At 45.4% G+C, this 27,201-nt stretch overlaps 1 protein-coding gene across 1 annotated transcript in view; it reads right to left on the reverse strand.

Moving 5' to 3' along the window:
• Positions 1–136: 136 nt before the first annotated feature.
• Positions 137–27,201, reverse strand: part of usp6nl (USP6 N-terminal like) — a 70,779-nt gene continuing 43,714 nt past the window's right edge. Inside the window, exons 3-15 of the mRNA XM_080022567.1 lie at positions 26,197–26,270; positions 19,908–19,987; positions 18,164–18,203; positions 17,616–17,696; positions 11,801–11,908; positions 11,013–11,122; positions 9,482–9,530; positions 8,711–8,831; positions 7,845–7,939; positions 5,833–5,898; positions 5,642–5,741; positions 5,391–5,543; positions 137–1,879 (exon numbers count right to left, since the gene is read on the reverse strand). Of these exons, the coding sequence (XP_079878693.1) occupies positions 414–1,879; positions 5,391–5,543; positions 5,642–5,741; positions 5,833–5,898; positions 7,845–7,939; positions 8,711–8,831; positions 9,482–9,530; positions 11,013–11,122; positions 11,801–11,908; positions 17,616–17,696; positions 18,164–18,203; positions 19,908–19,987; positions 26,197–26,270 (2,543 nt within the window). The 3' untranslated portion in view covers positions 137–413. The remainder of the gene's footprint in view (positions 1,880–5,390; positions 5,544–5,641; positions 5,742–5,832; positions 5,899–7,844; positions 7,940–8,710; positions 8,832–9,481; positions 9,531–11,012; positions 11,123–11,800; positions 11,909–17,615; positions 17,697–18,163; positions 18,204–19,907; positions 19,988–26,196; positions 26,271–27,201) is intronic.

Genomic DNA, 27,201 nt, shown 5'->3' on the forward strand with positions numbered 1-27,201 from the left:
CCTGCTACTGATTTTAATACTCAGTAAATACTAACAACAAAAATAGTTACTGTACATTTCAGACTCTAGAAGATATATATACGGTCACCTCTCGTTATAACGATTTCACATCCAAAAATAAAATAAAATCTCAGAAGTCTCTTTAATATGATCAGTAAAAATGTCAGGAGGCTGGTGTGTCCTGCACCTGCATGGTGCAGCGGGTCAGTACTTCACATATAGAGCGCGAGGACAAATCCAACTAAAACAAAATAAAAAAATAAAGCCCAAAATACTGTAGAACAAATCAAACATACTTAATGCTCAGACAACTGCTTGCCTTTGCCACAGTGTCAGTGACTACCCCTCAGTTTTCATCCTCCGCCCCCCCCGTGTCCGTCCAGCTGCTGTCGCCACTTCCTGTTTGCTGGCCCTCACAGCAGCATGGACTCCTGCAGGGCGAATGCCTCCTGTGCGTGTCTGTAGTGTGGTCTTCCGAACAGCTGGGGGAGCTGCTGCATCAGGACGGGCTGCTGCTGCTGGAACTGAGTCCTGTAGCGGAGCGGCCCGTCGGGGTCGCCAGGGAAGGTGAACTCCTGCTGCACGGGGGACATCTGAGCCCTCTGAAAGCTGGGCGAGCGGGGCATCCCCCCCGGGGAGAGGGGGCCGTCCTTGTTCTGCTCCCCCTCGAACCTGTAGACCTGTGCGGAGGGGGGCGTGAGCCGCCGCAGGTAGACGGGGCTCTCTCCGCTGGGCGGCATCGCGTACCGGGGGTCCCGGCTTGAGCCGGGCGGCGGCCTGCGGTAGGTGGCGTAAGAGTTATTGACGAGGGCCTTCTCCGGGGAGAGGCTGTTGTGCTGTCGCTGGGCGGTGGAATAGGCCCGGCCCCCGTGCGGCAGGGGCCGGGAAGCGGGCGCGTAGAGTCTCTCCTCCCCCCTCTGCACCGGGTCCATGCCGGAGGGATGGAAGAGGGGAACCATGGCAGGCAGAAGGGGGGAGTACTGCTGGGGGGGAGTGTGGTGGTACTGGCCCCGGGCGGTGGAGTAGCCTGGTTGGACCCCTGCCATGTTGTTAAGGGACAGTGGAGGCGGGGTTGGGTGTCTGGCTTGTCTGAGCCCCGCCGCCATGGCGACCGCGCTCCCCGTGTGGCTGGGGCTGCCATGGCGCAGAGGGGGCGGACTGAAGACGGCCTCGCTGCGGGGCGTCCTCATCCTGGACGGGGGTCTCTCCAGCTCCAGGACCTCGAATTCCTGCTCGGGCAGCCCTGGCACGTTGTCGTACTGGGAGGCGTTGGAGCCACGGTTGGAGCCAGGGACGAAGCCCCTGGAGCGGGGTCGCCGCTGGCCCGGCGCGCCGTCGTCAGCGCCCTGGTGGCTCTCGCGGGCGGCCGCCGCCTTGGCGGCCTCCAGTTTGGTCTCCGAGGGCTTGACCCAGCGGGGGCCGGTGTCCCTGCGAGAGCCGGTTACAGTGTTGGAGTTGTGGTTGTGATTCTGTGGCCTCCCTCCATCCGGAAGCACCTGAGCGGGTGGGGCTGTGGAGGGTATCGGGGTGGTTGCTGGGGCCGGGGAGGGCGTGGTCCGCCTCTCGGGTGTGGCGATGGTGGAGGAGGCGGCGTGGGTGCCCTGCCTCCTCTGCTCGGACGGCACCTCTCCCCCGGAGCCCCTGGAACGGGCCTCCCTCTTCTCCGCCTTGTGGTGCCGGATCAGCTTGTCCAAGGAGTCCCTTCTCGCCCGGCTCGGGGGCCTGCTGTCTGGCTGGCGCTCCACAACGGGGCTGGGGTCCCGGAGGGGCTCGGCCGACGGAGGGTGGCTCTGGCCGTTAGCCACGTGGTTCATCATCGCCGGGGCCAGATCGGCAGGAAGTTGCCCGAGAGGCTTCTTGGGAAGCTCATCCTCTTTACCTGCCCGGCCAAAGAGAGAGAACGGGTTAGAAAGGCCGGTGGTCGAAGAGGTGGTGATGAAGGAACCGTAGTGGTCGGACACATAGTTTGGTGTTTAATCACATCCAGATGACTTCACAATAGGATACATGGAGTCATGCAACACCACTGCCATAGGGAGGTCAAACAATAAAAGGAGAGTCACATTAATGGCAACACAGAATCACATTTCCACAGGTGAAGAACAAAGGACAGGAAAGTCACGTCTGAAATAATCGGCTTGATATTAATTCCCGACACGCCTGCGGCGTTCAATTAGGAAGTGGCACTCAAGAGAGTTATTACGTACTGTAGCTTCACTCCATTCCATTAAAGGGTGCTTGAAAGGCCGTACGGAAATAGTTCCTGATTAATGAACCTTTGTAGAGGAGCTGCAGTCGTTCTAAAAACACTGCAGGTCTTTGCCAATAGAGCGGAAAATTTACACGCGACACGAGCAAAGCTATTGAACATGTTCAGCCGGTAATTACTTGAATCCAATATATGAAACCAAAAACTGACTCGAAGACTCTACAGCGCAGCACATAGTGTTTGGGGGTAAAAGCACAGAGTTGCGAGGACGCCAGCAGTCGAGGAAGCAGGAAGCTCTGTGAGAGTTGATGCTGCGGGGCTGCAGCGGGTTATTCCGAAGTTTGTTTGACTTCTTTTTTTTTTTTTTTGCCTTTTGGTCTCATGGTCACAGAGGGGGGAAAACAGCAACAGAAAAAAACAAAACAATAAAACAACATTATGCAGACGACTCCTTGTTGCACTCATACCCGACCCGGGCGGCGAGCTCCGCGGGTGGGGAAGAAAAACCCAGACAGACGGCTTTCAGGTGAAATTTCAGGATGAACCTAAAACGCACTATAACCTTTACAGGTGAACTTAATTTGACCTTCTCTAAACTTTTGAATGCACTTGTCCAACTGTTCAATGTTTCAGTACTTTTTGCTCAACTTGCTGTTCTCTAACAAGGAGCTGAACGGCAAAATTCACAACAGGTGTTTGATCCATGAATCGACCAATACATTTCCTGGTTCAATTAGAATTGGTATTTAAACAGTCCTCTTCATCATGCTGTTCACATTTTGACATCATGAGACCAAGACGACACCTAACAATTGATCAACAGTACCTCGCCATAGCGAGGCTTCAAACAGGATGTTCTCAGAGGGAAGTGGCCACTGAGCTTAGAGTGTCACAGTGTCATCAGCAGGTTGCAACAGAGAGACTGGAAGAGTCACAGAAAGGCATAGACGTGGACGTCCTTTGGCCACATCCCACACTGATGAGCGCTTCATTGTGAACAGTGCCCTGCGGAACCGGTTGATGATGCCACTCAACTCCAGGCACATTTAAGGGAGGTGAGAGGCACCAAGTGTCACGTCAGACCATTCAAAACCGTTTCCATCAGCGTGGTCTGCGTGCTAGACGACCTGCAAGGGTACCTGACCACACCGCCAGGCACAGGCATCATCGTCTTGCATGGCCCAGGGAGCATTTACACTGGACGAGGGACCAGTGGCCTCAGTGCTGTTCTCTGATGAAAGTCCATTCACGTTGAGCAGAAATGATGGACGCCAACGATGTTGGAGACGTCAAGGAGAGCGCTATGCATCAGCCACTGTTGTCACCAGACGAGCCTTTGGTGGTGGTGGTGGTGTTACAGTGTGGGCAGGTGTGTCTAGTCAATGGTACAGTGACAAGCCCATACTACCTGAATAACATCATTCATCCAGTCATTGTGCCCCTGCATGAACAACACAGGCCTAATTTCATCTTCATGGACGACAATGCTCCAGCTCATGGAGGTCGCATCATTAGGGAACGGCTGCTGGAGACTGTTGTACCTCAAATGGAGTGGCCTGCACTTTCTCCAGACCTGAATCCCATAGAAAACCTGTGGGATCAGCTGAGTCGCCGTGTAGAGGCTCGTAACTCTGTGCCCCGGAACCTCAATGACCTGAGGGCCGCCCTTCAACAAGAGTGGGGGTCCAGGCCTCAGCAGACAATAAGTCGACTTGTGAACAGCGTGAGAAGTCGTCGAGCTCTAACTGATGCTCAAGGGCACACGACAAGTTATTGAGACATTGACATTTTTTGTTGTGGTAAACCCACCACTGTTGTTGGCTTTTGTTTCAATAAATTGTTTGAGATGAGGAAATCACCATTGCATGCTTCTACTTAAATGCCCTACTTTCATGATGTAATATCACTGTAGCGTGAACTTTTTACATTTTCCATAAATTTCACCCAAAAGCCAAATATCCCTAACTTTTTGTGAGTTGTGTGTGTGTATATATATATATATATATATATATATATATATATATATATATATATATATATATATATATATATATATATATATATATATATATATATATATATATATATAAAAAATTGATTTATTTTTAAACACTGTCTCTAGAAGACACTTGTTTAACAAAAGCCTCCAGTGTTATGGAAAAAAGTGCCTCATTATCTTGTCAGCGGGGTGGGCGGATGGAATAGAGCGCTACAGTCAAAGTTGAATGTGTCTGGGGAGGCGGGACCCATACGTCCCCGAAAAAGCGCTTGCTCTCGAATCTAGAACAATCTTTAGATGCACTGTGGATTTTAAACAATTGGTGCAGATGACGGAGGGTGATTATTTTCCTGCTTTTTCCTCTGTCACTTGGTCTCGGGGGGAGGAATTGTGAAGAGTGTAAAGGGGAGAGAGCGAGAGAGTGTGAAGGAGAGCGAGCAAGACTCCATAGAAGCGCTGAAGCTCGGCAGTCAAACGCAAAAACCATCGTCAGTGAGACCCCCCACCCCCCCCCCCCAAAAAGACAAGACAAGAGGAGGAAACCGGAGGAGTGAGTGCCGTGCGATGAGGAAACGCCAGCGCTGTTGGACAGACAGGCGACAGACGGACGTACTGGACCGACAGAACTGAGGGACGGATGAGACAGAAATGGAGGAGGAGGAGGAGAGGAGGGGAGTCAATAGAAGCCCACCGGTTACTGTTGTAGGAGGGGATGCGGCCCCCGCTCACAGCCACACTTTTGTAGGCTAACCTCGTTTGAAAAGAAGAGGGAGAGAACACCGGTTAAACGAGAGAGAGAGAGAGAGAGAGACAAGTCACACACACACACACACACACTCTCTACTGGTTATTCCCACAGCTACGTACGTTTAACAGCCCACGAGCGACACCATAGTGTTGTACGGGAATCCACAAACTCCCTAACCGTTTGAGTTCCATATTTTGCTCCGGAAAGGGCAGATCGTTGCCGTGCCAACCTGAGCGTCGGCCAGACAACGTCGTTGGTGACGCCCCTGCTGTTACGTAATGCGTATGACTCAAAAGTTAACTTTTCAATTATCTGTACAGCACAAAAATGTAACAAAGTGTAATGTTAATAGCTCTGGGAAAAAAAAAACCACAAAACAACTAAAAAAGGTACCCCCACCCCACCCCACCCAAACTGAAATGTAAAGTGTTCACCTGGCGGAGGCAGCTCCAGCTTGGACCTCCTGAGCTCCGTCACGGAGTTCTGCAGCTGCTCGATCACAAAGTCGTCCTCGAAGAAGAAGTCCTTGGACAGGGTGACCTGCAGGAACTCCACCAGCTCCTCCATGGACAGCTTCAGCAGATGCTCTGGGTGTCACGGCACGTCACAAGCTTGTTTTATCGGCGCAAAGTCGACCGTTTAAAAAAAAAAAAACTAAACAAAAACAAATAATGCGTCTACTTACTTTTGTGCAGTTTGAGGACGGTGTAGGACATGGCGGTGAGCACCTTCTCCCCTTCTAAAATGTAGATGTCCCAGATCCGTAGGGTCAGGGTGAACGGCGTCTGGACATCGAGAGAGAGAGAGAGACTATGAGCACACGGGAACTCCTTGGGCGTTTCAAAGTCCAAACGCGAAAGTCGGAGCCGTTCTCACCCTGTCCAGGAAGCACTGGAAGAACCACTTCATGGTGTACAGGTTGGTGAACACCTCCTGGTTGTCCTGCCGACACACACACACACACACACACACACACACACACACACACACACACACACACACACACACACACACACACACACACACACACACACACACACACACACACACACACACACACACACACACACTGTTGATTGATTTGATTGGTCGAAATGCAGAGAACGGAGAGCATCCCCCCTGCCTGAACGTCTGTCTCACTCTTCTCAGACCCCGTATTTGATTCTCACGGAAAAATTCCTTCAGTTCTCGTGACTCAATTTCGGCTTACACATCGTCGAGGAAGAACAATCGAGTGCAGATTCACAGAACTCCGTTTCACGTACTGCAACAGCTACAGAGCTCAACATGTGAGTTTCCGTTCATGTTCTGAATTGGGGTTTTGATTATCAGCCACCGTCGCCATGGCAACGCTCACCGCGCCCACCGGGACGTTTTACGACAGTTTTTCACGCCGCTGCCGGCGGGCGGTTACCGCAGAACTCCACCATTGTTTACGTTACGTTTACTGCAGAACAATGATTTCATCACTGTTAATAACAATATAAACACTATAATAATGACGGATTAAATTCAAGAAGAAGCGTCGTTCGGTTGGACGTCGTCGCCAAGGCATCATTTGCAATGGTTTATGGGATGAGTAGTTCCTTCACTCTTGTGCCGTGGAAACGCCGCAGCACTTTCAAAGCGGTCGGATCTCTGTGCCGTTCACACTGCACAACTTTCATCCTTGTGATGGGGAATGTTGCAGTCTGGTAGTTTCACACTACACGACTGATCGGCGACAGGGGGTCACACGTTACAACATCTTTCACCAGGAGGAGCCACAGACGAGTCTGTCGCGGCTCCAAACTGCATTTTGTCGTTGACACCGGAAATGACGCCGTGCCATGCCAGGATTATTATTATTATTTTTTTTTATTATATTGTTGAACACTGTAAAAAAATAAAAAATAAAAGCAGCATTTAAATAAGAAATATATTAATAACCGAGAGAAGAAAAGTAAAATAGGAATGTTGTGCGTTTCTGGCTGCTGCTCTGGCGCACTCCAATCGCTCCTTCTTGACTCCTCTCCCCCCCACCCCATCACCCCGTATCTGCTTTCATTGGCTGCAGCTTGTTGCATCACTCCGACGCGACCGGATATTAAAGCTTCTTGATACCTCGCTGACGTCTGCCAGCCATTGGCGAGCAGTGGGATTGCGGTGTGAGCAGTGAACGCCACACGCTCGTCCCTCACAGGGGCGCGCTGTGATTTTCCTCCGTTCTGGAGCCTTGCTCGGCGATCTCCAAAAACCTGTCGGCACTCGACTTGCTCTTCCTCAACGACCGGGATGTGCGTCTCAGTAAACTGAAATTCAATTTCGAGAACTGAATTTGAATTGTGAGATATTAATGAATTTGAATTGTCATAGCAAATGAGTTCAACTCTATAATATTACATTGAGTTTCATGTTTAATGGAACTCAGTTCCAAACTATTCAATTGAATTTCAAAACTATGCTTTTCAGATTCAGTTTTTCCAATGCAATTATTGAAGTTACAATACAAATTCAAATTTTGTGATTCAAATTCGGTTTAATTAAATTATTCAAATTCAGTAATTCAAATTTAATTATAAATAATTACAATTCAGTTGCTAGTGACATTTCTGCCCATATGGTTTTTGCAAAAGAATGCAATGAAATACGAAGATGCAGCTTTTAGCTTAAAAAATAAAATAATAATAATAATAATACATAAGTACATTTTTTTTGTGGTTGGAACAGCATCGGAACAGCACGTGAATAGAGAATGAAGGATCGTATCCAGAATCAGAACACGGACTCACGGGACTGTTCCATCTTCTCTCACCCCAAAATACAAGCTCATCAATGTATTGCATTAGTGCGAGACGTTGAGTGGACTTGCAGTGGTTGATGCCCTAGAAGGACGGTACGGGGCTCACCAGGTGCTGTTTGAGTTTGGGCATCATCTTCTTGAGGATGCGGTCGTGGTGGTCCTGGAAACGCATCAGCTTGGGGAAGCCAGGGATGAAGAACCCTGAGGGAGGGAGGGAGGCACAGTGAGAGGCCTGACAAGAGACGAGCTGCGTACACAGGTCTCCTTAGTTTGTAACGTGAGCGTCTGATAATCCTCTTGGAAAGTGGAAGTGCACTCTGATTGGAGTGGAATGCGACAAGAGAGGGTCTGAGAAAACTAAATACTCAAATAAATGCACAACTTTCAACGTCATGACGGCTCCATATGTGGAAGATTGGCTTTGAGGCACGACGAGATGTAGCGCATGTTGCGAATACCGTCATAGTATTTATTTTGATTATATTATTTTAAAAGTAGCAGCTTTAGGCAACATTCTTTATTAGAAGTTAAGATTATGCAAACACCATTACAGGAGGGAGGGGTATATCCTTAAAATACATGCAGTATTTGTTTTGTTTCAACGTTTAATGGTAATGTTTATTCGATTACTTCAGTGCAATAAAATCAGTCAATTCAATATGTTGAATGTCGGGTTTTTTTTTTCCCCCAAACTGCTTTTCGTGGTCCTGGTTAGTATATCAGTATCACACACACTACAGCCGCTTTTTGTGAGTCTTGGAAAGCACTGCTGCAGGATGCATTTGTGCGACCGTGTTCCTGGGCCGTTTATGGAGCATTTAGGAGTTTGGCTGCCGAGATTTATGAGCTCCAGCAGACAGCGGCACGGGCCTGCTCGCCATCTACCCTGCTCTTACGTGCATGAGGCCATTTGTGCTGAATTTGCCAAATAACGACGGTCAGTGCGTGTGTGTGTGTGTGTGTGTGTGTTACCGTGCATGCCGTGCTTCTGGCCGGACAGCAGCTTGACGAGGGCCCAGAAGGCGTCTTCTTCATTCATGTAGACCAGCAGCAGAGCAGTGATCTGACTCATTCCCTGACAGTAACCCACCTCCTGGAAACACATGCGGCCACCACAAAACCAAATGTCAGACATCGGTGATCCATCCGTCGACCTGCACGATATGCCGTTCCAGAGTCAAGACACGGCGATGGAAATGTGGATCATAGTTCCATGGACAAATGATAGTGAAATGACGAGTAGAGAGCTGTAGATGGAGCTGTTTGCACAGAATTGAACGGTGCGTTAAGTCTATGCATGTGGATAATGATCACACACACACGACACACTCAGGTGTTATGTTATTATTATCATCTAATTTTGAGGTTTATTTCTATTGTTTATGGTTAATGTTTAGGTTTGTAGTATTTTGCCAAATAGTTCTTGTTTATTATTCTTTTTAGGAAATTGTTCTTGTTAGTGTTTATTTTATTGTAAATGTTTAGGTTTATAGTATATACCATTTTTTTTATATTTAGTTATTTTAAGGCTTATTTTAATATTGATCATTATTTTCAGTATTAAGCTATTAAGTAATTGTTATTATTGCCTATATTTTCATGTTAGCTACAATTTCCCTTCAGGTATGAATAAAGTATCCATCAATCTCCCTCTGACGGCAAACACAAATATGACCACAACCCACCGAGCACTATTTTCCACCCCTTCCCTGTGGAATGGCTCAGGAATTGTAGCGGACTCACCGTATTGTACATGGAGTACGCCGTGAGGACATGGAACAGAGCCTGCTGCCTGAGGAAACACACAGACACACAGATCGCACTCAGCACAAGCCCAGAACACAGCTCACAGCAGCAGCTCAAGCAATGCAGAACGTGATCGCTCAATGGGACAGTTTTCCATGAGGAGCAAATCACATGGCAGCGGTAGCGCCAATTCTCCGGATCCGCTATCCCTCTCATTAATGTTTGTCCATCATTGTTTTGTTGAATTACTTTATAAAATCAAGGAATAAAAATTACTTCTAAAACCTGTGTTAACCATTGCTAAACAATATGATACAAAAACAATCACATGAAGCAACACCTTATACTGTAAATATGTACTATTATAAAACTACGTTTAATTGAGTGAAGTGGAGGAACAATAAGAGTGCAGGCCATATAAAGAATAAAATCATAAATGCATGTTGATTTATAATACTCTTTATTGAATATTCAAAATAAAACAAGTCCCGTTGGTTAATGCCTTTATAAAAATAAACAAATAAATAAAACGCATATTATGATTTGAAATCAATTCATTTCTGTTTGTGATCAATTGCAAACAAGAGCAGCTGCTCTAATTAACATTTCACTCAAATCAATTTTTGATAAATTCAAAAAACAAAACAAATATGGCAATAGGTCTAATTAAATAATAAAAGTTTGTGGTGTTGCACGTCTTGTGACATATTTCACACAATGGATATTTACAGTCTGCTTTGGGTCAGAGCTTAAATATCCCCCAAAAACGCCAAACTATGGATGTATGTGTCCTTGTTGTCAAGGAAACATCATCCTCTTGCTTCTCCTCATAATTGTGGACACTGTGCTCTGTCGCTGCTCGTGTGTGTCCACTGTGTTTACAAGCATAACCTGTCCACAGGGGAGGGGGCGGGGCTTATTTCTATGTCGACAAACATGATTGGTTAGAGGTGACAGGTCGGCTTTAAATCGTCCAAACTGATTGGCTTTCCGTTGCAACTTGCCGAACACGGAAATAAACCGATTTTTATTTTTTTAAATCGAAACGATCGAGTCTATTTTATTTCGACAAAGAGGAAAAAAATGCTGTGATAGTTATTATTGTTTAATCACCCAGCACTAATTAAAATTGTGCTTAGAGGGAATTGTTTTCATTGGACATTATGACTGGAGAGATTTAAATATGTCAGACTTGAGCAGATTTTCCCGGTCAAAAAACCTTCCTTTACCGGAAGGTGGAAACTCTGGTGTGTGTCAGCTGCGTTTTTCCTTACTGAGTTTCAAATCTTGAAATGTACAGTGGCTGATGTAAAACAAACAAACAAAAAAAAAACAAAAAAAAAAAAAAACTGGTACTGTCTCACTTCCATATGGGACATATAACATGTCCATGCATGCCGTGCTTCTGGCCGGACAGCAGCTTGACGAGGGCCATTTGGGGTTAATTTGGGGTTTAGAGACGTGGCTGAGTTGGTGCTTATTCGTTTTGTGTGTGTGTGTGTGTGTGTGTGTGTGTGTGTGAACCCACTTGACGTCGTAGCGATGCATGAACATGATGTGGTCGCGATAGGTGCGGTTCACATCCAGGTCGATCTGACGGATGTCGGGCGACAGTCCTCTGGCTCGGACCTTTAGCTTCTACCAAGGAACGGAAAGAAACTCAGATGAACCAGGGCTGGGCCATATCCACTAAAATCCAATAGCACCACACTGTACCTTTTGACTCAATATGGATCATTTGGCGATGACTTTTGGTGCTTTCAGAAGATATTTACACACAAGAGTTTCCGATCATGTGGATAGTCGAAGTTACAAAGACAACATTTAACTTTATCGCGATATTACGTTGACCAGAATCCCAGATATCTCTATCGTACATCACAGCACCGCCTAGCGCTAAGGCGAACACAACCTGGAGCTCAAAAACACAATGAGTCGTGAACTACTGCCCCACACACACACACACACACACACACACACACACACACACACACACACACACACACACACACACACACACACACACACACACACACACACACACACACACACACACACACACACACACACACACACACACGTTTCTAAGCAGAAAAACATGCATCTCCTTTTGGCCATAACAATGATGAAGTGCAGTGAAATCAAATAAAGCAGTCGCCCGCCCACTCGCTCAAGAATCTCCATGTGGGCTTATGACCAAAAATGAAGGCCGTAGATCCAAAATAAATTGGCGAGGTGTCACGAATGGGGGAGAAAGGCGGCGAGGTTTTTTGCTTGTTATTTGCTTCGTTTGTTGTTTGTTTACTGCCTCCATACCTCGTAGAAGTCCTTCTTCTCCTCCTTGATTTTGGGAATGTCGAGGAGCAGACACCACACCTCCCCGCGGAGCTGCAGGGGGATTCCTTTGTAGATCCTCCGCACCAACTGGGGAGACGGAGACACCGTTAGCAAGGCCCTCAGTCCCCACACACACACACACACACACACACACACACACAAAATTGTACGAGTCACTAAGTGTTACTGAATGAATGTTTTTTCTGAATGAATGACTTTTATTTATTTATTATTATTTCATAACATAATTATGATAATGACATCAGACTGTTTTAATCTTTATTAATAAACTGAAGCTTGGGCAGAATTCAAGTAATCGAGCTGTAAGGAAAGTGTTAAGCCAGATCGTCAGACAGACAGACAGACAGACAGACAGACAGACAGACAGACAGACACTTTGTCAAGGAACTACGTGCCTCAAAAGGTGTTGCAACAGGGTATACACTACACGCACTAAAAAAAAGAAGGTTGAGAACCACTATGGTAGAGGATTGTCAGTTTGGTTGGATGATATGTCAACATTGTTTTAATGGTGATCAGAGGGGGAAAGCAGTTAGAACGGGTGTCTGGAAGACACGCTGAGCAACATCTGGGCGTCGGCTCAGTCAGCTGCTTCCACGCCAAGCGAGAGGTCAAATGATCTGCACCAGAGTGCTTTGCTTATTGAAAGCAAAAAAAAAAATGGAAAAATGGTTACGGAAATCAATATGGAGACAAATACATATAGGTCAAATATCCAGCTGATTAGAGGAGCTGATTTCCCATCAACACCCAACACAAATAAATGTGTCTTCATCTCCACTCATAAACCCATGGTTTACATACTGACATCACACCCTGACGCACCCTGCCTTGGACTTCCAAATATGTAATATGTATGACATCAACAACAATTAATATATTAAATAGTTAAACAAACAAACAAAATTACATTTTTGATTTCATACATGATTTTGAAAATGACTTTAATTATGAGGACACATTTGTCCTCATAATCCAGATGTCCTGTTAATGCTGGTGGGTATTCAGGTCTTTTGTCCTTTTAAACCATATATGCGCACACACGCACATACACAACACTTGCCTGGCTCTGGGCAGGAAAGGTCAATGTTAAATTGTACAACTTTACTGGGAATTGTATGCCGAGCCAGATAGTGCGGAATCGGCGCGTGGGGGCGAGAGAGGTAGGCGCAAAGAAGGAGAGAATTAAAAGGGGGGGGAAATCAAAAGAGGGGACAAGGTTTTCCATTTTTTTTTCCCTCTCCGTATGTCAGATAAGACTGCATGTGTGTGTGAGTGTGCTGCACACACTCCAAATGAAAATGGCTTTAGAAGGTGAACCGTGACAATCCGAGAGAGAGAGAGAGAGAGAGAGAGAGAGAGAGAGAGAGAGAGAGAGAGAGAGAGAGAGAGAGAGAGAGAGAGAGAGCGAGAGCGAGCGCGAACAAGCAAGAGAGTGCTATGCATGCAAACTAGCCAGAAATTATTCACTGTCCAAAAAAAAAAAAAAAAAAAAATGAAGAATCGGTTGGAGTCAGGGTGAGGAAGATGAAGCTTTTTAAAGCCAAACTGTTGGAACAGCAGAGCGGCCAAATCTCCCTCTCCAGCCGGTTAGAGATCAACCTGCTCAACAAGTCGCTAAGGCCGATAGGAACTGTTGAGAATAACGTGTGTGTTGCTGTGAAAAGTAGAAAGTTATTCCTTGGTTTTTATTAACCCTGGCAACAGCAGACGGCAGGAAGGTGTGGCACGAGAACACACACACACACACACACACACACACACACACACACACACACACACACACACACACACACACACACACACACACACACACACACACACACACACACACACACACACACACACACAAATTTACCGTGGCTGATTCCTACTCCTTTTCTTTATATTCCTTTCCACTCTTTCATTGATATTACATCCAAATTCATGCAGAGTAGAGCATCAACTGCAAAAAAGATAAGTCGGAAGCTTCGTCCGCCATCTTAGGGCTGCTAAAACTCTGCAGCGTCATGTCTCGTCTAAACGTGTCTGACAATCTCCAGTTGTGTGCTGCATGTGCGAAAGGGAAACTCAGGACAATGTCTGGACCTGATTATAGGGATATTGTCCGGAGTTTATCTGTGAAAGCAGCTATACACAGAGGGTTATCTCGCTATTCTGCACTCTGGAAAATATCTTATTGCTCCTGAATTATTTACCACATAGAAAAGAGAGGGAGAAGGAGAATCCGAGAGAGAGAACGGGGATCTTCATTTATATTAGGATGAGTCAAGGAGAGTGCAGGGATAATGAAGAGTCACAAATCAATTCATGTCCCTTACGTCACGCCGTCCAGATCATCAACTACTGCACTAGGCGTCTATGGCTGTCATTTTTCTGCTTTGAATTTCCTACCTCAATTAATGACATCACCATTCTAACTCAGTGCGTAATCGTGTGATCTAATGATCAATAAAGTGTAGATGTGTATATGTGTGTGTGTGGTGGGAGGCCACTCAACAGACCTGCCAACCTTGGGAAAATATTTTGAGTACCACAACAGTGGAACAGAGAGGCTGTGGCGTTTGAGTTACTGCGGCTAAATGACTCCATCAGTTATTCACACCGTAGCCGTCTGGTAACGAGGCTCATCACATCATATGCAAGCTACTACAGCTAACTAAATACACCAATTCATCTCATCAGGATATACGCCGTTCCGAACATGTTTACCAACTAGAGATGCACCCATTGCAATTTTCCTGGCGGATTCCTATTTCTGATTTTTTTGAAGTCTGACCCGCTGATTCCGATTCCCGATCTGCTGTACGTCGATAACAAATACACAATGTGATCTGATCACACTCAGGTGATTGGACAGCTGCACATACGGACTACAACTGCAATTTTCAGGTCCTACAATAGCAAGATTTCTGATTTTGACAGTGTTTATTATTGTTAATTATTCACAATAATAATAGACAATAATAGAATGTGAAACTGTTACTGAGTTCCAATAAAATAGAATATGGACTGCCACCGGGTTTCAGTATAATTCAACCTGTAGTTCTCAATGAGTTTTAGTATGACACAACACATAACTAACATGGAAATGTCAAGTTCAAACTGCAAATATACATTTATATTATATGTATATGGTACTTTGCAAATAAATTGCAATCATTACAAAAAATAAACAAATAAAATAAAGGGCTGACTTCTCACTCTCGTTCACTGGAAGTCCTCCTTCCCTCACCGTGTGTTAAACCAACTGAATCAAATGGAACGACTCGTTTTACTGAGTGACTCGTCAAGAACCAGGACGTTAGAATATTGTCAGGCGGTAGACAAATAATTGATCTAATCTTCTTTGTTTACCTTGAAGTACCTCCAAACAGCTGACATTTTCTTTCTTTCACTCTCTTGTTTGAGTGTCAAGCACGCATTACGTTGGTATCGGGTTTGAGTATTGGAGCATTTTTACGAGTACAGTACATGAGCACAGTATCAGTGTGTACATTTCACCGGCACAGAATCTGAAAATATATCTGACCACTGATCGGCGGGTGAAAACCGTCCAATTCTTGTCACTGGCCGATTGGTGCCTCTCACGTTGTATATGTTAACATTACAGTCACATTTTTGTGCTTTATTATAACCCTCCCACTTCCAATTTTACCTCACAATGCAGCACTACACCTCTGTGGATAATAAAGTACCCCTGCCTATCAGCGGATGTTGAGTGAGAGGAGAGGGAGGTGACACAGAACCACATCTGGTCCAATCCGGGTGATGTCGTTTAAATACCCAATAAATGTACGGTATTGTTTTGTATTGATATCCGTTAATTAAATTACAGTGTTAATTGTACTAATGTAGTGTACTAATTCTCGTGTAGAATTGTGCTACACAAACCGCAGGTTGGCAGGTCTGACTCGATCAAGCCTCCAGCGCCACCGTGCTCGTGGCTTCCCCTTCAACAGCCTTGTAATACGGCTAGTCAGGGAAAGCATCTGTTAAACTAATCATCCTGTCCTGGGTGCGCGCCTGGTGTGTGTGTGTGGTTGTGTGTGCATTTACCTATAATAACTAGGGGTGTCATGATTTCGATTTGATTATCGATCGCAATGAGCATTCGATTTCGGACTTTGAATTCACAAGCAGGTTCGCGACTATTTTTACGGGCAAGATTGTCTGACATGGTCGTCATTTTAGGGCGATCAAGATCCGCCGGTAAACAAATGGAGCATGCGCTGGGGGGTGCGGGCCCCTCAGCGTGGTCGAATGCGGCTCGCCCAAACCGACATTCCGGCAGAGCTACGGTCGGCACGGCGGAGGAGCCCTCCACCTCCCCTGCATCCATATATTTGTAGCTCACTAAGTACAGCATGCCTGTGTTTGCTGAAAACCTCGCCGGGAGTGATGAACAGTGCAGCCCAGACGGCAAATTCAAAGGATGCAAAATAAAATGAATCTACGACTGAAGAGCCAAGTGAAATGCTTAAATGCAAACCTTTGAGTTAATCTACACATTTGTGTGTGTTTCTGTATAACCACTCTAAGTAGGTAGATGACATTTCCAAAGGAAATGAGTGTTCCTGTGCATGTGTGTGTGGCAGTGTCCCCCGCGTCGATGGGAAGCGGTGCGCGTGCTGATTTAATCCCCCTCTCCCGTGAAAAGGTCCCCGGAGCCTTTATCGGTAGCGCCATCGATCCACTGTCACTGTGCTGCCTTGGGAAGGCAAGATCCCTGAATCAGCAGTGGACACACACCGCGCAACCCCACCTGAGCGTCAACCACCCAATTAGGCAACGTGTGCTGCCGTATTGACTCCTTCTGCGCATACAGTGGCTCCCACGTGGTCTCAATTTATTTGTCTTTATTTTATTGTCAAATTCTTCTATATTGCTATAGTTTTATGGTTTATTGTACATTTCCATTTTTTCCCCCCAGCTAATTTCTAGGTTCATATTGCCAATTTAAAAAAATAGTATTACTTCATATTTATTGTCGATTAATTTCATGTGAGCCGCTGTGATTCTGCAATTTCCCTCCGAATAAAGACAAACTAATCCATGAACTAACTAACTAACTATCTATCTAAAGATGGCGTGCTTCAATGTACCCTAAACCTTTGATGAAGTTAGCGCTCTGTTCGTGGCCCCTATTGCGATGCTAAGTGGTGAGAACATCCAAAGCTAGCGCTGTGATGGCAGATGGATGTGACGGCCGCCTGGCTCCCCGCACTCGAGGCTCTATATTCTCAGCTCAGAAGCGAGAGACGCATCAAACTCGGACCCTGTTTACTGTCTGTCGGTCAGTCAGTTTGCACACTGCTTTGTTTTTTCCAGCTCAAAGATGAGGAGACGGAAAGAGAGAGAGAGCGAGCAGGTTAAGAAATTAAGGACGAATTCTTAAAACAAAACAAAAAACCAACCTAAAAAAAAAATATATAAATAAAAAAATCTTTTCATCACCTGCCACACCATGTGTGGCAGGTGATGGTGGTCCACTTCCTTGAATAATAACATTTTGTAAACACAGACGAGTGAAGGACACTGAGGCGAGGAGAAGACATTTCACCCACACCACTGACACCTATGCAGCCTGACATGCTCCTACACATCCGTCATCATCAACAGAAAGGGGATCAGAAGGCTTGGCAATGAGTGTGTGTGTGTGTGTGTGTGTGTGTGTGTGTGAAGGAGAAAGAAGGTAATGTGTCGCCCCCTAAAGCGACGGATGTAAAGAGAGAGCAGAATGTCCATACTGGTGAAAGATAACCAAGATCACCTTTTCACTGTTCTTGTACTTGTCCCAGCTCTTCAGCATCTTCAGCCACTTGCTGGTACGTTCCACCTCGGTGTGCTTTTGCTGAGCGGGAGACAGGAAGTGACACGTCATAACGTTTCAAACGCGAGGCTTTGATATGTCAACAAGCCGCCCGCGCAAAGTAACCACTGCTGGTTTCCAAAATAAACAGCAGCGGGACTATAGAATACTCCTTTGAGTGGCCGATATAAATAGACCCTGATTTTTCAGGGTTTGTAGTGTTGATATAGCAGGAATGGGACGGGGAAAAAAAAAAAATTCAAAACGGTGCGAAAAATAGACGAAAAGCAAGGCGTAGTGATAGCAGTGGTTGAAAAAGCAGTTTGGAGCTATTTTTAACAACACAACACTTTGACAGATGTTTGAACATCGTGGCTCGTTCACGCACTTGTGGTACAATGATGGAAGTAGAATTCTTTCCACATTATGAGCTCCTTTTATTTATTGTATTGTTGGTATGTGAACCGACCCTTTGGGTGCATTCCCACCTAATGACGTTTGTCACTCACCTTCTCTTCAACAGAGTCGTAGGACGGCAGCTCATTCTCGCTGGAGGAAGAAAAATAATAATAATAAGTGTTACTCCTGACATCTCGATCCCGCAAGGCAGGTGGGTTCAGGTCATGTGACCCAACGGAAAACCTCCGACTGAAGGAGCCCATCTCAGATCGGACGCCGGTATTAAAAAGGTATTTTTCCAGAACAACAACAACAAAAGTTAACCTGGGAACCGAATAAGTGATAGTTCCGGGGAAGTCAGCCTCAACACGGGGCACCTGCCAAAAGGCCTGCGGCTGGACAAACAAGAACTAACAGATTAGACGCTCCTCCATTTTGTCTCCGGATGGTCGTATCCCACCGGCTCGCTGGATACCGTGACTTTAAACAACAGCTGCACACTGCTGTCATTTGCGAGGCTTTCTCCTTTGATCCAATCATTATCGCCGTATAAAATTCCAAATGTCAAATAAACAGCCTGACAAAAAGATGTTGGCTTGTTTCATTGTCAGATTTCCCCGCCTGCTTCCTTCCCGACTTAAAAGGCAGCAAAACACTGTGTTTGTGGCCGATAAGTAAAAGTTGGGGATCCATCCAACTGGAGGGAATGTGACATGTCAGGGAGAGGGGGGGGGTTAACAAACTAACTTCCTGAGTAGTTAGCTTGGGGATTTTCCCCCCCAACCTCTGAACCCACTGACCTCAGCAGGAAGCCAAAAGAGAGAGGGAGAGCGAGAGACTATGAAAATCTCAATAAGAATACACTGTCCCCTGCCACCCGCCTCCGAGTGGATGACTCCCAACCTCTCGGTTGCTTCTGTATTCGATGTCCCCAGCGATCACATCACCCCATGGCCCTGCCATTCGCTGCTTCCCCCCACGTCTTTCCGTCTCTCTCTCTAATTTCTTACCGTAGCCCTACGCTCACATTGCCAGCGACAACGTAACACAAAGCAGCTGGAAGTCTTTTGTTCCAAATAAGCGCCGAGAGACAAGGAGAAAAAGAGTCACGGCTGGTGGGAGATCTTGGCCACCAGTGAAGGCTCAGCGGTGTTGGACTTAATGCAAATAAGCAGTGGCCAACAGGAAGGTTGTTGAGGTCATCTGACATTTTCCCGCTGTGGAAATTTTGGTTCTGATTGAGCCAATGTATGAAGATGGAGCGTCCATTCTTCTGCACTCACTTCATGTGGAGAGCTTGCTTGTAAGCACATTTTGATCCGTAGAGGAGACATTTTTCAACTAATAGAGAGACCCCGGTTGGTGTTTTTCCTTTAACCTCTCACTTGTCTCCCCATGTTGGATGGCTTTGCCTCTGAACACTGGTAGTCTATGATTGCGGTTCACCGAGTGGCTTCCTGTCTACATGTGCCAGCCTATATATATAAAAAACCATAGCACACTGCTGTTAAAGATCTTCGGAACCACCCAGCTGGCCCAACACACACACACACACACACACACACACACACACACACACACACACACACACACACACACACACACACACACACACACACACACACACACACACACACACACACACACACACACACACACACACACACACGTGGGTGTTGGGCTTACAACCCTCCTTTTCCCCACACCCACCTCAGCCTTTAATTTCCGTGTTTGCTTTTCCAGCAACTCTGTTCAAGCTGTGCTTGGGGAGGTTACAAGGTAAGTAAGGTATCAAAAATTACAGGAGTTTAACATTTTTACTTTGTTTACGTGTGTGTGTGTGTGTCTCCTTACTGGAGGAAGCCAAAGCGGTCGATGACCTTGTACAGGTGGAAGTTGGTGTCTTCCCAGGGCTCCACAGTGGCCTCCTTACCCTGAAAACCAAGAAGCAGGTCAACGCTGAATAAGCCGATCATAATCGGGTTCAGGCAATATTCCAAATATTGCAACGGTCATATAATAACTTTACCTGTATTATCTTAATCGAATTACACTCAAAATGGACACACGCGTTACCCTATTAACAGAACCTGGATTTCTCCTCAATCATTCAATTAATCGTGGCATGTAAACACCTCAATGGCATATTCAAACTGTGCATGCGCCACAAAACCCAGCGAGTCACACCACATATATTTGACCCGGAAAGAGTTGTTTCGGCAGATAAACAACGGACACCATGGCAACTGCTGGTAAACACGTGGACCTTTGGTCGGAAAGTGAGACATTTTTAGTGAGTTTGATGAGGGAGCTGAATATAGAGATATTTGGATGGCCGCAAGAACCGAATGGGGATTTATTCAAGAGTGTCAGAGGATTGCAGACTGAGGTTTTTCCTTGACGGCAGAACAGGTACTTTCCATCAATGACCGAACTCTGCCACTCGCCATGTAAACTTGGATTTTTCCAGTAATCAAATTATTCTAAATGATGTAAACACCTTAGTCGCATCATCCCTCCTGGACCCCCTACAGTTCGCCTACAGAGCCAACAGGTCTGTAGATGATGCGGTACACTTGGCCTTCCTGCATCAGCCGAGGAAGTTCAACCTGCCTAAGACAATGATGGTGCACTTCTACACTGCCATCACTGAGTCCATCCTCACGTCCTCCATCAGCATCTGTTACGCTGCTGCCACTGCCAAGGGAAGACTAAAGTGTGTCATTCGCTCTGTTGAGAAGGTGATCGGCTGCAACCTTCCTTCCCTCCAGGACCTGTACGCCTCCTGAGGCGAGCAGGAAAGATTGTGGCCAACCCCTCCCACCCTGGACCGGCAGGAGGCTGCAGTACATCAGGACCAAAACGTTACGCCATAAAAACTGTTTCTTCGCATCTGCAGCTGGCCTCATAAACAAGGCCCGTGACCCCCACCCACCAACACAAACTCTTACCCCGCCCTCATAGACAGTACACGTTAAATTAATGTTAAGTCCCCATATCTGTCAATGCGTTACATTCACGCACATTCATCTTTGCACATATTATTACTTCATACTGTGAACATTTGCACATTCCCGCACAAACTGTACAGCTATATTTTAAAAAGTCATATTTTCCATATTCTTAGATTCCACGTTTTCTTTTATATTTATGTTTTTTGACCTTTCTTCATCTCTTACAATGTTTATTGCTATGCACCAAAAACCAAGACAAATTCCTTGTTTGCGTGAACTTACATGGCAATACAGACGATTCTGATTCTGATAACCTTAACACGACTATGAGCTTAATCGGGTATTGGCCGCATGTAAACACACTGAATGTAGCCCTAAGACATGGACCTTCTAAACAGCTGTCGTAGTGAGGACCTCTGGGGGGGCATTCACTTCAAATCGTGTTGGTGGCAGACGTCAGATAATTACTTATTGTATTCTTGGAGAACTTGAATCCTGAATCTGATCTTGTATTCCACCCACGGACTGCAGGGGCAGATAACAGTGATTTTGATTGGTTGGCTGATTGCTGAGGAGCGATGACTCCGATGCCCTTGAGGTGTGTGTGTGTGTACGAGAAAAAGACCGGACCCACACCATATGTCCGTATGAGAGCAGTTTGTGTGTGTGCGTGCACATTTTGCTCCTAACAGGTGTGAAATGAAGAGCCCAGACGCTCACCTGCGTCACTGTCTGACTCTGGTTGCCCTGGAGTCAGACAGCCACTCTGGTACATTTACCATCGCCGGCCAGGGGAACGGGGAGGATGTTCGTTAGTTAGTTATTTAGTCTTCATTGAACCCTGTGGAGAAATTCATCTTCTGTGTTTGACCTTTCCTAATTACTTAGGCGCAGCAGGCGGCCATAGTCCAGTGCCTGGGGACAGACTCCAAATCGAGAGCCAGTGCCTCGGTCAAGGGCAATGACAGGAGTTTCACTTAAAACGTGTCTTCTGGTGTGGAAGGAAAGCGAAATCACCCGGAGAAAAGCAAGGTGAGCGCAGGGAAGACATGACAACGCCCCCCAAAAGGTCTAAAGGACTTTCTTAAAGTGAAAAAACAGGGTGAAGGGTCTTATGTAGACAGATGGATCTAGGGAAGAATATCAGAGAGGGATGTGAATCAGGTAGTCTGGAAGGCATTTGATCCAACAATAATTGAAAGATTGAGGTAGAATTTAGCACAAATGACAGGGGAACAACTCTCTTTTAGGTATGGCTGGAAAAAAACCCCGTTAATACTAACTTATCTGATGATATTAGCAAGATATAGACTTGAAGCACAAAGTGTAGGCCAAAACATTGAAATAAAAAACTTGAGAGGATCGATGGCACAAAGGAGCCATGATCATGACAGCAGAGCAAACAACTGCTCCAGCGTAACGTAGTCTGACAGTAGTGAATATTTTCAGTAAACTCACTGCAGTAGTCCAACGTAGATAAAGATCAACTTCAAAGTGTGTAATGTATGCGAGTGCAGTCCAGTGTGCAGATAAGCAAGGTACAGTAAGCCACTTCGTTTACGGCGGTGCATTGTCAGTGCTGAAACATCTTTGGGAAGCATTTAAAGGGAGCGTCTGAGTAGGAGGGCCTGTCTGAAAGAAACTGTGGTTTGTGAGGCGAGGGCAAACCGAAACCACCTTGCAGAGAGAACAACAGGCGACTCCCTTGGTTTTCTCAGCCTGTCATCTTTCAATAAACAAAAAAACAAAAAAAAAAAAGGCAGAACAGGGCAGATGGCCGCTCCTCTCAACACTGACCTCACTTTGGAGGGTGGGCAGACCGTGATGGAGGACGCATGGATACTGTCCATGATGGATGTGCGAAAATTAGACTGGGGCATTTGTTGTGACGCGCACAGCTGCTCAAGATGATGTTGACAGAAAATCCCTTTTATTTGGGGAGGAAGGGATTCGTTGGTTTGATGGCAGAAGTTCCCTGTTAAATTTATCACATCATTTCAGCACACAACGAAATAAGTGCTTTTGATTTTTTTTGTTCACTACATCTGACTGTGTATTTTGGGTTCTGGCTTTGCATTTTCTTTTCTAAAACAAAAGATAATCACATACAGTAAGTTGTTTAACGGTATTACAAAAGTTAAAATGTAGGTTTCTGAGGACTCTCGTGAAGCTTGCATTTGACCAATCAGCATTAATAACGCACCAATGGTTCTCGCTCTTCTGAAAAGTACCACCTCACTTGTTGGGATCAGGAACTATCCAAGTTGAACCAATTATTCTGTGGAAAAAGGCCTACATTCCTAAATACCGGGAACTAAGTTCCTGGTTCCTGTGGTGGAAAAACCCCTAACTTTTTGTCAGACAATGTGGCAGACAGCATCAGTTGCCACGTAGGACTGGTCAGTGACATTTCGAGGGTGGGGCGTAGCAAAAAGGTATACTGCAGCACTGAACGTGTAGAGCTATCTACATCTATAGTTGTCAACGAAAGCTGTCACCAAGCTGTCTCGTCAATCATTTCTCACCCTTTGTGAAATGACCTCAAAATTAACCCTTAGATTCAAGAGAAAAAAAGGGTCCATATTCTGTAGTGGTTTGGCAGGACAGGCTAGAGACAAACAGTTGAGGGCCAGGGATTTCAAAGTCTGCGTCTGCCTCACCGGAGGCCATAAAATCAAACAGACACATCTGGGAAAAAGCAGGGAAAAAAAAAAAAAAAAAAAAAAAGAGAGATTTGTTGTTTGGAATTTGGATTGCCAGAGACTCCGTTTGCCCGAGGCCTTGTAGCCTCACCCAAACTGAGACAAAGACGCAGTGCCCAAAGGAGCTGATAAGTCAGTCTTTTTTTTTTTTTTTCCTCTACTTTCCTGAATTTCCTCCCAGGAAATAATAGTGTTATCCTATCCTAAAAAAAGTCAATGACAACGTATAGCTTAACTGTTCTACAGCAATTCCTTTTTTTTTTTTAATATCCCCACACACTTATTGACTATGAAATGAGGAACAGCAGGTTGCTAAGATAAAGATACTTTATTAATCCCCAAAGGGAAATTCCAGTGTTTGACATACATGACAAAACACACGTTGTTTTTGAATCAACATATCATCTACAACTACCAGTGGCTCCATGGCAGTGCACATTATATATGTTGGAATAATGACATCTTGTTTTGAGGACCAACACAGCTGAATGGCCGATTTGATCAGTAGCGGTTTGCCCTCACTCCAAACCGCCAGTTCCTATTCCCGCACGTTTTGAATTGCGCTTTACAGGTTAATTATTTACCTCGCCTTAATATTTTAGTTGAATTATTGAGGAGGTAGACCAAATAAATTAGATAAATAAAAGGACAAAAATCGCCCCAAAATTAAACCAACTGCGGGTTCAACGCAAGCAATGGAATGGAATCTGGATCGGCACGTGGATCAGCGTCAGTATCGGAACCCGATAGATATTGGATCAGACCCATCTCTAGCGATAACAGACCCCATCCCTTCATTACCCCCTGTAAAATTAATCAAACTTTGAGTTACAGTTAGTTTATGCAAGCACCTTTAGAATTCCATCTACCAGACGAGTACCCATCAATCAAACTCCAGAAGCTTAATATTTGACGCGTTTACTGCCAAATTAATCTATATATAAACTTGGATCCTCACACTGGCCGTTCAAAAACTTTTAAAACACATCTTTGCTTTTTCCTATTCAATTACCTACCTCTAAAACTTTCCATAATTTATTTTAATCGGGTGCTATTAATCACCGTATAAGCACAGGCGTCACTTTGTTTTACGCGGAGGACAGTGCATTTTGAAATGCAGAGGAAGACAGGAGGACCTTTTAAAAACATCCAAACACACAGGCCTGTGAGTGGGGTGACTAGAATTACGATATTTACAAAGCAAATATGTTCCAAGTTGTCGAGTGGGCCTGGACCTTTTATGACAGGATGTTGTGCGACAATGGAAGGCATGTCGCCCCCGACGTGGCGAGATGGAAAGGAGAAGAGAGGGATGGGGATTCAACTCTTCCTTCCTTCCCCCACATTAAAGCCTGGCCTTCCCCTCGACCCGTACAAAACCAGAGTTCCCTCTCATCATAGAGGTCAGACAATACGATGCAATTATACTCTGTTTCGATTTGCCTGGCCCTACGGCGACAACTGTCCCCCTCTGCCTCCTCCCCCTCCTCCTCCGTCAATCTCCATCCACCCCCCCAGTGCGCATCCATCATCTGCCCATGAAAGAAGCTGCTTGATTTGATTAGAGGGGACGAGAACAGAGACAGCAAACTGACAACTGTCAAACCTGACAGGAATGTCTGGTGTTATGAATTCAAGCTAAAAATAAACCAAAAAGGGACGGCTTCATTTAGATAAACATCTAATATTACAAGGGGGTTGATCAGGTCGCAAGATAGAAATGAGAGTGTAAAGTGGAAACAGACAACTTTTTTGCTTTGACTTATTATTATTAATATTATTATTATTATTATGTTGTTTGCGCAGTATAACGGCTATAAAATAATGACACCATCGGCGTTTAAATGGGTTCCCTGTAAGCCTTGCTTTCACGAGGCAATTCCGCCAACCACCGGGTACGATCTCCCGGGAAAACTGAAGGCTCGATTTTCGGCACAAAGGATGTGCAGCAACCATTGCACAAGCAAAAAAGGAAGAGGATAGAGCTCCCAATCACCGCCCCAAACCAGACAAAGTGGGTTTGAAAGGGTTGAAAAGTTGTCTGTTTCCACTGTAACCGAATTGGCCAAACAACGCCAATATGCTTTGGTGTCTGTAAAACGCTTTTGAAATAGACTTTGTATTTTTGGGTTGCTGGAATTGGAATGCAGTGTTTGCATACTGTGCGATTTCAACACTAAGTTACCCTGGTACTTTTTGCATATTATTTGAGCATACTATGGTTTGGGACATACTAAACGTTCCTGTGCGGTTGTATCATTTCCAGCTGCAAGTTTCCCATAGTCTGCAACAGTGGAATGTGAATTTATCATCATCTGATTACGATTATGGTTTAATATAGACTCGGTAAAATCTATTCGGAATTCAAAGTAACCATTTCCCAATAAAAAAACAAACAAATTTATATCATTAACTGTCGAAATTAAATTAAAGGACACCCATTTCATAACGGACTGGGATGATGTGCCAAGTGTGTTCCAAACTTACCTGGTCATATTTGGCGACGATCTCGGCTCGTTCCTGCTGGAGCTTCAGCGCTGCATCCTGCTCCGTGTCAGATGCTGCGGAGGGAAAAAGTCAGAGTGCGGGAGACGTGTTAGAGACGGTACACCATGCGTGTCACGGATCCAGCTTTTAATGGCTGTGTGAGGACGCTCAATCAGCCACAAACAAACCGCTAGACAGGTTTCTCCACACGGTAATAATCACCCACCCACACGCACACAAACAAACACACACCATCTGTTTCAAGCCTGGGCGATACACCAATAATGACAGGAGACAAGATATCATCTATGATTTAGTTTATCGGAATATTGTGATACGTAGTTAAATGAAGTCCTTAAGGGTGCATTACAGTAAAGTAATGCAGTTTTTCAGAACTTTGTACACTGCTCTAGCTGTGACAACTAATCACCGCCTCTACCTGATTGGTCCTAATAAACATATATTTTGTCTGGCTCCCTCTGCCTGGCTCTCTCACACGCAGGAGGAGACTAGGGTGCAGAATGTGCCCCTCTCCATGCGTGACGCGCACAAAATAAAGCCGGGTTCTGCTCTTAATTTGGTTTAAATTTTCCTCTTAAAAACAAACAAAAAAAAAACTGATAAGCGTACCGTCAAAGTACTGGGTTGATAAGCAGTATAGGTAAGAGTAGTAGTACAGTCATAATCTTAATGATATCCATCCCTACCCGTGCCCCGTCCCTGTTTCTCCAAATAAAACAACTAAAAACAAAGTGTTTTAAGTTGTTTTATTTGGAGAACAAGGGCACGGTGATGGGGCGCACCGAGAGCTGTGTTTGTGTCCGGACGCAGACTATTCTCTCACACACACACACACACACACACACACACACACACACACACACACACACACACACACACACACACACACACACACACACACACACACACACACACACACACACACACACACACACACACACCATATATTTATGATTCCCCTTATTTATAATTCCTCATTGAAAT

The sequence above is a fragment of the Zeus faber genome (assembly GCF_960531495.2).
Source record: "Zeus faber genome assembly, chromosome: 21".
NCBI classification, from domain to species: Eukaryota; Metazoa; Chordata; class Actinopteri; order Zeiformes; family Zeidae; genus Zeus; species Zeus faber.